General features: G+C 34.4%; 1 protein-coding gene across 1 annotated transcript; it reads right to left on the reverse strand.

Moving 5' to 3' along the window:
* Positions 1-222: 222 nt before the first annotated feature.
* LOC105793384 (protein NRT1/ PTR FAMILY 2.7) lies at positions 223-4,087 on the reverse strand. Its single transcript, XM_012622299.2, has 4 exons — positions 3,975-4,087; positions 3,653-3,870; positions 3,037-3,566; positions 223-1,189 (listed from the first exon to the last, which is right to left on the reverse strand). The coding sequence occupies exons 1-4, from the start codon at positions 4,054-4,056 to the stop codon at positions 343-345; spliced, it is 1,677 nt and encodes a 558-aa protein (XP_012477753.1). The 5' UTR covers positions 4,057-4,087; the 3' UTR covers positions 223-342.
* Positions 4,088-15,489: the final 11,402 nt, after the last annotated feature.

The following is a 15,489-nucleotide window of genomic DNA, read 5'->3' on the forward strand; positions in this document are numbered from 1 at the left end:
TAAATTACAACGTAAGAATCATATTAAAGCCTATGTTGAAGCAATGGGTGACCCTTATCGGCATCCCGCCCGTCATCATACCGAATGCGATCACACCAAGCTTCCCATGCGGAACTCATCGTGCAAACTGCTAGCATAATCCAATTTGATTGATAATAATGGGTTCCATTGCACCATAATTGTAAAAATAATAAAAAAAGTTTACGATAGAAGCCGCTTCAGTTGAAGCAAAATAAAAAGTCCAGCCTTTTCTCATTTATTTCTTACTTTAAACCCCTTAGAAGCAGTGAAATAGTACATTGAAGTTTCCTTGCCGTGGAAACAAATATTATTGTGAAGGTCTCAACCATAAGTATAATTAGTATCAGCATCCACTTGTTTTTCAACATTCTGATACTTATAAGACCTTGAACAAGCAAGATAGTAACCAAAGTTAAGCACCCCAACCACAGTTAACATCCAATACACATTATCAAGCCTCCCATTGTTTATATTATCAGGTAACCAGCTTGTAACCCTCCTAACAAAATCAATTATGGCAGTGCCTAAGTAGAAAGCAATGCCGATAATCAAGGCAATCATGGCTGTCGCCGTGCTTCTTAGAGATGCTGGGAATTCTTGATAATACAGTGAAACTTGTCCTGGGTAATGAAAGGCTTCGCCAATGCCCACTAAGCTTAGTTGAGGGACCAGCCATAGAGCCAACATGGACGACCTTGGCTGCGACTGATCACGGTCATGGTGATGGACCATTTTGAGCCGTTTGGACTCCACCAACGCTGAGACGGCCATTGCTAGTACGTTCAACACATGGCCGACACCGATTCGTTGGAGTGGTGATGGGGATTTTCTGGTTAGATTCTGCCATGTGAGCCATAAGAATCGGTCTATTAGGGTTAGAAAAATGGCACAGGCAACTATTTCTATGACCAAGATAGAGCCGGCAGGGATTTTCAAGTGTTGGCCGAGGTGACGGTCCATGTTTAGAGCTTGAAGCACCGTCAGGCTGCTGTGGATTGCAACTGGGGTGGATAGAAATATACTTGAAGACCACAATGGGAGAATCCTGACCAAGGTTTTCAGATCTTCTACTTGTTGCACACTGCAAAGTCTCCATGGCTTTGCTATTGTGCCACTGCCATCGGTTTTAATGTCTCCTTCAGCTTTTAATGATGCTCGGTTGAGGAACCTGCAACAAAAGCATGTAATTGATTTGGAAGCTTAGCTGTTAATTTATTCAGTCATGTTTTAAGAGTTGATAGGGTTTATACTTCGTTTCAACATCTATGATCCTTCCCCTATACCCTAATTATAGCTTCCTCTGTAAATATATTGGAAAAAGCCTGTAAAGTTGATTCATCATGTCTGAATTGTCTCTAATAACTTGATTTGTTTACAAGTTATGAAATTATATATATCAGATAAGACAAAATTACATTAAAAATCTTCATTCTTTTCATGTAGACATGAATTGATGAATCTGATGTGGGTCACTCATGAATTTGTGATCTTATTTGTCAAATGTTGACCTAATATTTGGCTGGATTAATAGCATGGCTTCCAAATTAGTAGTTTATCACCTTTAATATTTCCATTTACATGACACGACCAATATTAAGTGCATAAATGTTATTACATTTGCGAGTTTATTTGGCAATGTTATAACATAAATGTTGCAGGTTTGTTAAAGCAATGGCGGCTCATATGCGCCGCTTCGTTTCTTTGGTTGGCTCGTAACGAGCTCATGTTCAATATGAAGAGGTTATCGATTGATGAAATTGTATTTCTTGCTAAGCTTCGCTCTCTTTATTGGGTAAAAGCATCCAAGGAAGGGTGTATTGTGAATTTGTGATTGAATCCCAATATTGTGTGTGCGGTGTTCGAAGCAGGTGTGACCTAGGTTGAGGATTGTATGGCACGCTACTCCTTGCGGCGTTATCAAGTCTAACGTCGATGGAGCAGCACGTGAAAAACCGGGGCCTGCTGGTTGCGGAGGGGTTCTACGTGATCACAGTGGTAAGATTGTAGCAAACTTTTCAGGGTCTCTGGGTATTTTAAATTGCTAGAAAATATTGTACAAGTCTGAATGTTTTTTGCTTTGTACATGTTTTTAAAGAGATTAATAGTTTGAGGGTACATCCTCAATGTTTCTGGTTTGTTTGTAAAACTTAGTTTGTGTGTTTACACTAGCTAATGTTAATAACGTTGACTCTGGAGAGAAAAAATATTATTTAGTGCACCACCATATTTATGTCTGCCACAAAAATTTAAGCATGACCACCTCCACCATAAAACTATATATCTAGCACAGTGAAATCATAACAACCAAAGATATATACTTAAGGACATGACTTTGACATAATTATAAAATTAATATCATTTAAATAAATTAATATTAATATTTTATTTTATAATTTTATCATACCTAAAACTTGAATTTTAAATTTTGTCCTAAATCTAAGTTCACAAACTCTAACTCTTCAAAACTAAAATTTCTTTTAGTTTTAAATTATAAAATCCCAACCCATTCAAATTTGAATTTCACAAATTGAAAACTTACAGTCCAAAACTTTAAATATTAAAAATAAAAAATAAAATTTAAAAGGGATTAAAATTAAAGGATGAGATATGACCATTTGGAATCACAATCCGACAGCTACATAATTTCCTCTATTAATCAATAATATAAATAATCTTTCATAATTTATTTTAAATATAAACATATATAATTTTATTTTATTTTTGATATTTTAATGTTTGTTTTATTGTTTATGTTGAGGGTATTTTACTATTTCTTCGAAAAGTATGTCTTTAAAATTCACGCTTGCGTTATTGATATAATTTTATTAATATTTAACTATTATTTAATATAATCAAAATTTTTATTTTGTTATTTAACATAGATATGATTTTTATAGAATTTTAATTTTTTGTGGGGGAGGCTTTGTGTTGGATTCATCACATCTGGTTATATGACTGAGTGATGAATTAGATAAACATCACAAGAGAAATACTAAAGTTTAGACATAGTCATACCTGAAAGCTTTATTAGGTGGTGCACCTTCCACAGTAATGGGATTGTAATAATCATTGGCCATGGGTGAGAGTGAGAAGTTTCTTTTCCTAAAAGCAGCCACCATTACACGAACAATATCCAGGAAAGGACTCCCTTGGGGCTTGTCATGCAAATAAAATCGATTTCCCAACAAGAAAATGAGCAAGGCAAGAAGATTAGCCGCAACAGATAGTCCAAAACCCAAACCCCAACTCAGGTTGTCCTCAATATACACTAAAGCAGTGGCACCCACTGCAGAGGCTGCGTATTGACTGAAAAAGCACCAGTTGAAGAATATCCCTTGGTGTTGTGGGTTATCAAATTGGTTGGCTCCCATTGTTGCTAAAGTAAAACGCGTGCCTCCTACACCCATGGATCCCAGAGCTATTCCTGCATAAAGCACTAGGAACTGAACCCATGATGGGTCTTTGCAAAAACTGCCCAATCCACCATTACAGGGTGTTGGTCTCAGTGAGTTGAGTGTAGCTGTTAAGGCAATAAAAACTGTTCCCTGGCAATGGTTATTTAACAAATCATTGGTTAGAAATTGTAAAAAAAAAAAAAGAAAAAAGAGAGGAAATTTTGAACGGGGTTTACCAGTAAAGAAATGGATGAAAATAATGTGATGACTGAGAAACAGCCCAAGGAAGAATCAGCAATGGTAGCTCCAACTATGGGAAACAAACTTGAGCCGCCATTAACGATATTGGAAACCTGAGCAGCATCAATGGCGTTTACATTGAATTGTTGAATCAAATAGATGATGAGGTTGGCCATCCATCCTGTACCAGCAAGTCCTAAGCCTAGCACTGCACCTGGAATTTTACATTTTATCAGTAACGAAATAAACATTACTATGATCTAACATATTCATACACTGATTTATGAATGCTGCAAGGGATTAAGAGTTGAAGAGAACCAGTAATGAAAGGGAAGGTGACCCAGCCGCCATGTTTGCGACCAGAATTTGGAGCTTGGATTTCTCTATCAATGGTATCCATCTAAGTCTAGAAACTATTGGCATAGATTGGTGGTGTTTGATAGTGTTCAACCCTTCCTATATATAATGCTCGGTGTCCACTCCATTAGGGCTTTTTTACAAAACTGACCTTAAATTATTCATTATTTACGAAAATAATCCAATTTTGAAATAGTAATCTTTAGTGCAGCTGTTACCCATGGCTGCAGCAACGTCAAATTGACAGCCAATCATTGGGCATTGGATTAAAAAAATATTTTTGGTAGCTGTAGTCGTTACTCTTGGTTGCACCGGTATGTGTATTTTATACGCTGGTAAAATACATATATTTTGATTTTTAAAATTTCAAAAAAAAAAAACAAGTTTTAATAGGTGAAGCCGTTGATGTTGGCTGCATCGCTTTTTTTTTTTTTTTGGTCAAGCTACTAGTTTTGGTTGCACCAGTTTGAATTTCTTTTTGGTCGTGCCATTGATTTTGACAGCACTCATTTAATTGAGTCAAAGGAATTTTTTTGGTCATGTCATTTATGTTGGTGGCACCATGGCAATTTTGTCAAAATTATTTGAATATTTTATGGTGCCGCCTTTAGCCTTGGCTGCACCCAATAAAATGAAATAAAAAAAATATTTTTTTGGTGTCGCCAAGTTCTATGGCATGACCCAAAAAAATCAGCTATTTTATCTCATTAGATGAACGTATTTTCATTTTAAGTGTTATTAGAAAAGGAAAAAGAAGAAAGAAAACTTGTTCTATTTAGTTGAAGCGAGAAAAATTTTGATTGTATGAGTAACCAAAAGTTGAGTGTATGTGTTTTTTTTAATGGGGAAATTGTAGAATATAAGAAGTTGGTTGTATATTTGAAGCCCGACACAAGTTATTGATGCGATTCAACAAGAATGTGGAGTTGGAGGAAATGAAGCAGAAAAACAGTGAAAGAATAGCTCCATGTTGTGGAAGGACCTTGTCAAAATTATTCTACAAGTAGTCAACCTCAGCAGATCCATGGAAATTTACTGAAGTGGAGCTTGTAGATGATGTTTACCTAGCCAATATGATAGAACTTTATTGGTCTAATGAGAATGTCAACACCCTACTAGTTTAATTGTTCACTGAGTTAGCTGATGCATGGCCCATTGAAGATGTAACTCTAATAAGTCAACATCGTGGGGTTGATTTTGATCTGAATGCCTTGTGGGAAGATTAGTTGAGATGTGGAGGGACATTGCAAATGGCCAAAAATCCAAAATACGATGGGGTTTCGTATTACGACGCTGTCCCGGGTCACTACCTACAAATACATCCTGAGGTGATCCAACCAATTTAGATGGTGGGGAAGGATCTGATAATGATTATGATCGTCAGCACGTTGGTGAAGAATATAGCGACCTCGATGTAAACAAAGTCCCGGAGGACATCGATGATGAAGGCGTGGAGGAGGGTGAAGATGTACACCCCCTACAGTCGGGAACCTAAACCGCATGATTATTTTACGGAATCACCCTGGGGCCTACATGTCGAGTGTAGACCTTGATGCAACGTATGCACCAGAGTTTCCTGAGTACTTATATATAATGCATGCTTATCGTTCGACAGAAGATACATATTTTGATGAGTTGTTCATAGGGCAACAGTTCACGAACAAGGAGGATTGTGTTATTGCAATAAAAATGTATAGCATGTAGGCGTCTGTAGACTACAAAGTCACCAAGTCAACATCGACATTATACGTTGGGGAGTGTTTGAGAGCTTAAGAATGGTGTAAATGGTGGGTTCGTGCTGCACTTATACAAAGGACTCAAATATAGACAATCAGCAAATTGGAAGGGCCCCATACATACACTGCAGAACGTATGACGTAAGATCATAGGAAGCTAGATGCAAATGATCTGCAACTATGGCCATTGGTGAAAGACACGTCAACCATTCGTGTCTCAGTATTGATCGCCGACATGCAAGCCCGGTTTCAGTACAATGCATGCACCAGAGTTCTTTGAGTACCTAGATATAATGCGTGCTCACCGTTCGACAGAAGATACAAATTTTGATGAGTTGTTCATAGGGCAACAATTCGCGAACAAGGAGAATTGTGTTATTGCAATAAAAAGGTATAGCATGTAGGTGTCTGTGGATTACAAATTCACTAACTCAACACTGACATTATACGTTAGGGAATGTTAGAGAGCTTAAGAATGGTGTAAATGGTGGGTTCGTGCTGCGCTTATACAAAGGACTTAAATGTGGACAATCAGCAAATTGGAAGGGCCCCATACATACACTACAGAACTTATGACATAAGATCATAGGAAGCTAGATGCAAAAATGATCTGCAATTGTGGCCATTGGTGAAAGACATGCCAACCATTCTTGTCTCAGTATTGATTGCCGATATGCAAGCCCGGTTCCAGTACAACGCATGTACTAGAGTTCCCTGAGTACCTAGACATAATGCGTACTCACCGTTCGACGGAAGATACAAATTTTGATGAGTTGTTCATAGGGCAACAGTTCGTGAACAAGGAGGATTGTGTTATTGCAATAAAAAGGTATAGCATGTACGTGTCGGTGGATTACAAAGTCACCAACTTAGCACCGACATTATACGTTAGGGAATGTTGGAGAGCTTAAGAATGGTGTAAATGGTGGGTTCGTGCTGCACTTATACAAATGACTTAAATGTGGACAATCAACAAATTGGAAAGGCCTCATACATACACTGCAGAATGTATAACGTAAGATCATAGGAAGCTAGATGCAAAAATGATCTGTAATTGTGACCACTGGTGAAAGACACGCCAACCATTATTATCTCAGTATTGATTACCGACATGCAAGCCCGGTTCCAGTACAACGCATGTACCAGAGTTCCCTGAGTAGCTAGATATAATGCGTGCTCACCGTTCGATGGAAGATACAAATTTTGATGAGTTGTTCATAGGGCAACAGTTCGCGAACAAGGAGGATTTTGTTATTGCAATAAAAATGTATAGCATGTAGGTGTCTGTGGACTACAAAGCCACCAAGTCAACATCGACATTATACATTGGGGAGTGTTGGAGAGCTTAAGAATGGTGTAAATGGTGGGTTAGTGTTGCACTTATGCAAATGACTCAAATGTGGACATTCAGCAAATTGGAAAAGCCTCATACATACACTGCAGAACGTATGATGTAAGATCATAAGAAGCTAGATGCAAAAATGATCTGTAATTGTGGCCATTGGTAAAAGACATGCCAACCATTATTGTCTCAGTATTGATTGTTGACAAACAAGCCCGGTTCCAATACAGGGTGTCATACAGAAAAGCATGGTGAGCGAAACAGATGGTGATGGAGTAGTTGTTTGGTGACTAGGGGTGTGCAAATTTCGGGTAAAACTGAATTAATTCGGTTAATCGACCGAATTCGGTTAATCGGTCGGTTAACCAAATAAATTCAGTCGAGGGTTGGTTAATAATTTTTTGGAAGTTCAATTAACGATTAATTTGGTTCGAAATCGGTTGGTTAAATAAATTAACTGAATTTAATAAATAATATTATAATATATAAGTATTTGGTCAGTTCGGTTAATTTTTTAGAAATATAAATTAATCGGTCAGTTAAGTCAGTTAATTTTTGATATGTTTTATACTTGTTTTAACTAAAAATAAAAAAATATAAATTTCGGTTAATTCAGTTAACTGAAAAAGTTTGATTCGGTTAATTTTTTTGAAAAAATTTCGGTTCGGTTAATAGTTAAGGGTTTAAAAGGGTCGGTTAATTCAGTTAATGGTAGTTCGGGTCAGTTAACCGATTGAACATTCCTAATGGTGACTTAGACGCGTCATACAACGAACTACAAGGGTGGATATTTGCAATGCAGGAGTACATGCCAGGGACTGTGATCGACTTACAAATGCGACCCTATTACAACATTGATAACGTACTACAACCAGGGAAACGAATTTTCCATCGTTTCTTCTGGACGTTCGATCCATGTGTTAAGGTCATCCTCCATTGCAAGTCGCTAGTGCAGGTTGATGATACCTAACTTTATGGGAAATGCACGCAGATACTATTGATTGTGATTGCACAAGATGGCAACCGGAACGTACTACCCATCGTCTTTGCCATCGTTTAGAGAGAGTGCCAAAAATCGTAGATCTTTGAGAATTCCTTATGATCAGTCGAGGTAGGCGAAAGCAAGGTGTGTCGCGCCATGCAATTCAGGAAGAATCCCCTTCATCATAGGGAGTTACACCTAACCCGAGAAAAGATTATACTAAGGATACACCTATTTCAGATGGCAGTTAGGAGTTAGGTAATGACATTGTATCCTAAGAAATGTTGAGAGTACTACAGAGGGTTGTTGGAGCCTAAACTAAAATTGGAAACCATGGTCCCGTTACTGAGAGGCTTCTGTCTAATGAGGCTAAATTATTCAGGGGTGTTGCTGGTTTGACCCCAACTGTGGCAAAGTATTGGATGGATATCGCCGAAAGGATTTTGGAAGATATTGATTGTGCTCCAGAACAAAAACTAAAAGGTAATGTGTCCTTACCAAGGGATGAGGCCTACCATTGGTGGCAGCCTCTGGTGAGAGGTATATAGCTGAGCGTCTGACTTTGAATTATTTTCAAGAGGCCTTCCTGAAGAAGTACGTGGTTATTAAGTATGTTGAGGCCCGTCGATTGGAAGTTATAAAGCTGAAGTAGTGAGATATGTCTGTGGCCGAATATGAGGCCAAATTTCTGAGACTTAGCCGCTATGCTCCGGGTATGGTGGCGACTGATCAAGACAAAATTTTGTGTTTTGAGGATGATTGAGGTATGACCTGAAAATCCAAGTGGCTCCGCATCAAGAATGAGTATTTGAGACCTTGGTTGACAAGACCAAGACTATTGAGGAAATTAAGCTTTTGGAGCGCGGAAAAAGAGAAAAAAACAAGCATTGAAAAAGAGGGATTTTGGTCCTACTAGCCTGAATCTGCGGCCTTTAAAGTAAGCTAGAAAGGGCGGACAATAGCATAATACTACAGTAGTGGGTACTAGAGGTCCTTATAGAGTAGCTAGAGCTTCGGGTTGTGGGTATTATGATAAGCGCCATCCAGACGAGTGTTGGAAAAAGTCAGGTGCATGTTTGGGTTGTGGATCTACTTAGCACTGAGTCAGAGATTGTTTCTGTCGGGTTAATTAGATGCAAGCTCCGATATAAAATCAAGTTCAGAATAAGAGAGTTGGGCAGTTACCTCCGAGGGGCCGATGTCAGAATATGGCTGTGAATACTGTTGCGACTAGTAGTCAAGATTAGCGAGCACCGGGTCAAGGTGCGAACAGAACTGAGGCTAGGCAACCTGCTCTAGTATACGCAGCTAGGCACCGAAAAGACAGAGACGCATCCGACGTCATAACATGGACTTTTACTATCCGTTCCGTACAACACTTTGCTTTAATGACATTGGTTCCACGCATTCATATGTATCTAGTTGTATGTCTAATTTTTAAATGTATGATTTGTGATTGTTGGTTACATAGTAATTTTTTAGATTTTTCCTTTATATTATAAATTTAAAATGATTTATTTGATAAATCTAAAAATAAAATTCATATTAAGTTTTTGTTTGTCCCGAAATCACAATTTTTTTGGATGTGTGAATTATGGTGATTACAAGGCATAGTGAAATTTCAGGTATATTAACTTTAGGGTAAACCATATAGATGGTCACTTAATTTTTAAAAAATATTATTTTAGGTATTTAAAAGAAAAAGGTTGCAAAATGGACACTCATGTTATAAAGTTTTTCATTTTGATCACTCCCGTTAAAATTGTAAACGAGAATCTTACAAGGCATTTCATCTAAATTTTTTATTTTCCACCTTGGATATTAATACCCACCTCATTATTTTGCATTCAAATTATTTATTTTCGTTTTAGTCACTAAAATAAGAAAAATAATTTGAATATCGTATAAGATTTTTGTTTGCAATTTTAACGAGGTAATTAAAATGAATAAATTTTATAACGTGATTGTCCATTTTGCAACATTTTTCTTTTTGATGCATAACATAAAAATTTTTGAAAATTGGGTGACTATATCTATATATATTTTTCTTAATTTTAACAGATTTAATCTATCACTATTATGTATTCAAAATTTTTGCCTTTCTGATTATTTTAGTTCATATTTTTCAATATGGAACTAATTTAAATTTATTTTAATTAGTTGGTAATCCAAAACAAATTCTTAAATATTCTTTTATGCTTTTCTGGACTATTTAACATAGTTTTTTTGGATAATATGTATAATTATTGAGTAATTATTATACTTAATATATATTTTAGAAAATGCTTAAAATATGTTTTAAATTATTTTTAATACTTGGTTTTTTTTCAAAATTTGAAAAATTCATCATATATTATAGACATAAATTTTGTATTTTTGGGCATGTTGAATATACTTTTGATGTTCCAATTTATTTTTACTCTAATTATGAGAGTATTAAATATATTTAACTTACTTTCCATACCTGAAAAATTGAGAAATTTTTTTGGAATATTTTGGACAGAATACTAAATGTGTGGAAATCCAAAATAATTATTTTGGTTCATTAAATATTTTTCATGACTATTTCCTTTATATTATACAAATTGAAGTATATGCTATTTTAATATTAATTTATGTAATTAAGGATAGATATGTTCTAATCCTAATTAATTATGAACATTTGGCTGCATATCATTTATAATGCTAATTGTTCGTAAAATTCATATTGGCAAATACATATATTCTTTGTGAATGGTTAAATCAATGGTAAGTAAATTTGATTGCAATCATATAGACAGTGCACTTTTGCATTTGCATCTTGTGTTTATTTATTATTATTTGTTTTGGTAGAAATTATCAGCACAAAGCAATTATAAATTTAAAAGAACTATCAACTTAAACTTATTTTGGCCATATGATCAGCAGCCTCATTCTGAGATCTTGGAATGTGACGAAATCTTACCTTCTAACCTCGCTTAAGCAAACTATGTACTAAGTGTAACTCCCCCAAATTACTATTGCTCATTCCACCCACCAAAATCAATTTTATTAGAAGCGTGTTGTCGCATTCCAGCTCAAGATTTCTGTATTCGTTCGCCAATGCTATTTAAAAGCCTTGTAGCACATGTCTTGCTTCCACCTTAAATATCATGTCCTTTCCTATACATAATGAAAAACCACACAACCTATTTGCATCGGCGTCTCTAAACACCTGTAACACCCCCAACCCGTATCCCTTGCCGGAATCGGGTTATGGAGCATTACCAGAGATTACAGATCAAACGGACAAAAATCTCAAACATTTTATATCATCAAAATAAGTCATCAAATCACCGTTTTAATCCAAATTATAAACTCGCCAAAATAGATCTTATAACTTCATTTATAATCAAACCACAAAATAACTAATATTTAGACACTCTAGGTACATGCCGATACAAAGAAATAAACATCACCATATTTGAGTTCGGGATCGTTGTTGGATGCTGAATCAGCGATCAAACTTAAGTACTGAACCTGCGCATGGAAACAAAACCGTACGCTGAGTAAAAACTCAGTGGTATTTCTATAATTCGAATATTTAAAAATAAAAAAGTAAAATATGTATAATAAAATGTCAAGCACAACTGAATATTTAAAACCATACGATACTCAATTATCATCACTTGCTATATATAATAGCTTTTCACATTCAATTCATGAGTATATAACTCGTGTATTCCATGTATTTACAACATATTTCATATTCTATTTTCAATTCACTATCTCATATTCTTATTCTTAGCCCAAAGTAGATTTTATAGAACACACCGGATATACGGAACAAATACAGAGGTACATTATTATGCACTAATGAACAGAGAGCACTGACGTGCTAATAATCAGAGAGCACTGAAGTGCTAAATATCAAATAGCGCGCTAAGGTTCCTTAATGGCATGCCACTAATATCCTGGTAGTTCTAAATTCTATCTACTTGGGCATTAAAACTGAATTTCATACATTAAAAAAAATCCAATTATCATATTTGCACAATTTCACATTTACACATATATATTCATAATATATATATATTCCAATTTAATTCAACCAATATAATTTCATCACATACCAAAACAATCCATTTCAATTGTAAAACACAATAATTCTCACCTCAATTACTTACCATAACATTTAATCAAAATACAACAATTAATAATTAGATTCGGATTATAGAAATACAAACCAGGAATTCCGAGCTATTCGACGTCGACTATATTTTTCCTCTTTTTGTCGAGAATCCCGGTACGACGCTAGCTGTGAAATTAAAACAATTAAAAACCATCAATACAACACCATTCAATCTCATATTAAATATCAATTTTTACTCAATATTTTCCTAAATTTCAATTTAGTCCCTGAACCGAGACTAACTTTTATTCTCAAAACTAATTTCATATTTTCATTCCATTCCCACTTTAAACTAATTTAACTCTCTAATTTCACCATAAATCCTTAATTTCAAAATTCTCTCAATTTAGTCCCTATTAATTCAAAACCTATAATTTATTTTACAAATCAACCTTTTACTAACTTCTAACTTGAAATTCAATCAATTTAACCCTAATTCATCAATTAATCCAACATGAACAACATCTAAAAATTTGCTAACTTTCAAAATTTTAACTTAAATCAAGTAGTATTTTGTTCTAGGATTCCAAAACTCAAAAATTACAAAAAAAAGGGATTAAATTGACTTACCAAATTCACTTTGAACCTCAAAACTCCAATTCTCCTATTTTTCTTTTCTTTCTCCTTTCTCCTTCTTTGTTTCGTTTTTCAATTTTGTTTCTATTCTCTTTTCTATCTTTTATTTCTTTTGTAATATAATATAATATATTATAATCTAATCTAATCTAATCTAATCTAATCTAATATTTATACTTAACTTTTAAGTAATATAATAATAATAATAATAATAATAATAATAATAATAATAATAATAATAATAATAATATATTTTAACTTTAGATTTTTTTAAAATCTACTTATGCCGCCTCAACTTCAGAAAAAGGCATAATTTCCTATTTGGTCATTTTAACTTTTCTTTAATCTTTAATTAAACTTTTATCTCTATTGCAATTTAATCCTTTTAATCAATTAACCATCGAAACGTTAAAATTTCTTAACGAAACTTTAATACTACCCTAATGACACTCCGTAAATATTTATAAAAATATTTATGGCTCAGTTTATAATATCAAGGTCTCGATTCCTCGTTTTCGACCCAATTAACCTAATAATTTCTTTGAAATCACAAAATTCACTAATTCAAAAATATTTCTAAAATCACACTTAACTTATAATTATTAATTAATAAATTTTTCTAACTTTTTCATCAAATTTAGTGATCTCAAATCACTGTTCTGACACTACTGAAAATTGGGCTGTTACAACACCCCCAATAAAAGCTCATGATTTAACTGAAAGTAATGCTCCATCTGTGTTGAGCTTAATCCATCCCTTCTCTGGTGGCGACCAATGCATTGCAGTGACTGTAGGATTAGCCTGTATCAGATTGGAGGACATCAGATCATAGTTCCTTGCCCAATAAAATCTTGTATCAACGATATTCTGAACACAGTTATGGCCATTAGAAAAAAAAACATAGCAATTATGACTTTTCCATAACAAATAGCAAAAAATAACGAAAAGAGTATGCGAATCAGTGTCCCCAATATCACAATGACTTGCATTCTCCATATTCCACAACAGCCAGTCCTTAAGATTCATTGAAAAGAAAGCCATTTGTGCATGTCTCGGCACAACATAGAGCTAGACCGATTTCGAGAAATAGCAATCACAAATTGCATGGATAATAGTTTCATTAACATTACCATACAGTGGACAATGGCCATCATCAATCATATGTCACCTTACTCGTTCCCCATTCGTTAGGATTCAATCTTGTCAAAGAAGCCAGAGAAGCACTCGTGCCCTCTGAGATGCCTTAGCCTTCCAAATCATCTTCCAAACCTTAGGGAAGTTATCAGCCTCACACAGGAAGAGATTCATGTAAGTTTTAGCCATGAAATAAGTATCCTTTCTCATCCATTTCCAAGCTAAACGATCTGGCCTTGCATCTACTGAAAGTGGCATCAAACCAGCTATCTACAAGAGAATCTGATCAGGAACTAAGCTGTTTAACTGATGCTAATCCCAATTCCCAGACTCGTCAACCAGATTACATACACGTAATGTGTTATCCAGATTTCCACTCCCTTTGAAAAAATTTCTAGGAGGACCATCTTGCCTAATCCACACGTCATTCTAAAAATTTATTAGTTGCCCATCTCTTAATGACTAATAAACATTAACAATTACATCCGACCACACTTTCATCAACGATGTCCGTATGAACGAACAATTACTCCTTAAAATCAATGTTAGCAATACACCGTGAATATTATATTTGTTTCTAATGAGCTAATTATTTGTGTCTATCTAACTTGGGAATTTAATGATGATATTTGGAGCATGAAAATTTAATGTCGTTAAGGAGCCAATAATAATAAAGTACAAGTCAATGGGATTAGCACGTGCAAACTTCAAATGTGTGACCATCACACATCACATTCTTTATGCTTCAAGAAAATGGCGAAATTTGGTTTGTGTTCTTGCTTTTGATAATTTGAATTTTAATGATATTGGTTGTCTGTCAATTGGGTTTGGATAAGGTTTTATATGGTTCTAGTTGTTTAGTAATGGGTTTATATTTTTGGATGTGCTAGCGAAGTAATGGGTGTTTTAGAAATTTTGTAATCGGTGAGTGAAATGATAGACAAATCAAACATGACAATGATTAGACTTAGGTGTTTAATTTTACTTTGATACCTTTCAATGATAATATATAATCTTTATAACCCTTATCTTTTTACTCATGAATACCTCGCCCCATTAAAATAGAACAAATAAATAGGTTAAAGTACCTAATAGATCCCTATATTATAAGGTCTAGATCAAATCAATCGCTCTATTATTAAATGGATCAATTTAGTCCTATGCTATTAAAAAGAATACGGTATAAAAATATCTTAAAAATTATTCTTTTCAATTGCATTCTAATTCCAAATAAATCATTTCATTTACGAACAATAAAACTTTAAAAATGTTAACTTTGTTAAACAAGTAAATGATATTTTTTAAACAATAAATGTTAACTTTATTCTAATTTGGTCTTATTTGATTCTTTTAATAGTACATGAACTAAATTGAACCATTTAATAATAGAGGACTAATTTGATGAAGTCCCTAGAATACACGGACGTCTCACATACATTCATCCAAATAAATAACAATAATGACATAAACATCAATTAAGCATTCCAAATTCAATTAAAACATCAACATTATCATTACTAAATCATAATTGAAATATTGAAAATTTGAAACTATAC

Source organism: Gossypium raimondii, chromosome 7 (genome assembly GCF_025698545.1).
Source record: "Gossypium raimondii isolate GPD5lz chromosome 7, ASM2569854v1, whole genome shotgun sequence".
Lineage (NCBI taxonomy): Eukaryota > Viridiplantae > Streptophyta > Magnoliopsida > Malvales > Malvaceae > Gossypium > Gossypium raimondii.

Bases quoted from the DNA above. Each gene is read 5' to 3' on its own strand.
- LOC105793384 (XM_012622299.2), bottom strand. From the start codon at position 4,056: ATGGATACCATTGATAGAGAAATCCAAGCTCCAAATTCTGGTCGCAAA. The intron at 3,871-3,974 runs GTTCTCTTCAAC...GTAAAATTCCAG, and splicing joins CACCTTCCCTTTCATTACTG to GTGCAGTGCTAGGCTTAGGA. The intron at 1,190-3,036 runs GTATGACTATGT...CTTTTGTTGCAG, and splicing joins CCACCTAATAAAGCTTTCAG to GTTCCTCAACCGAGCATCAT.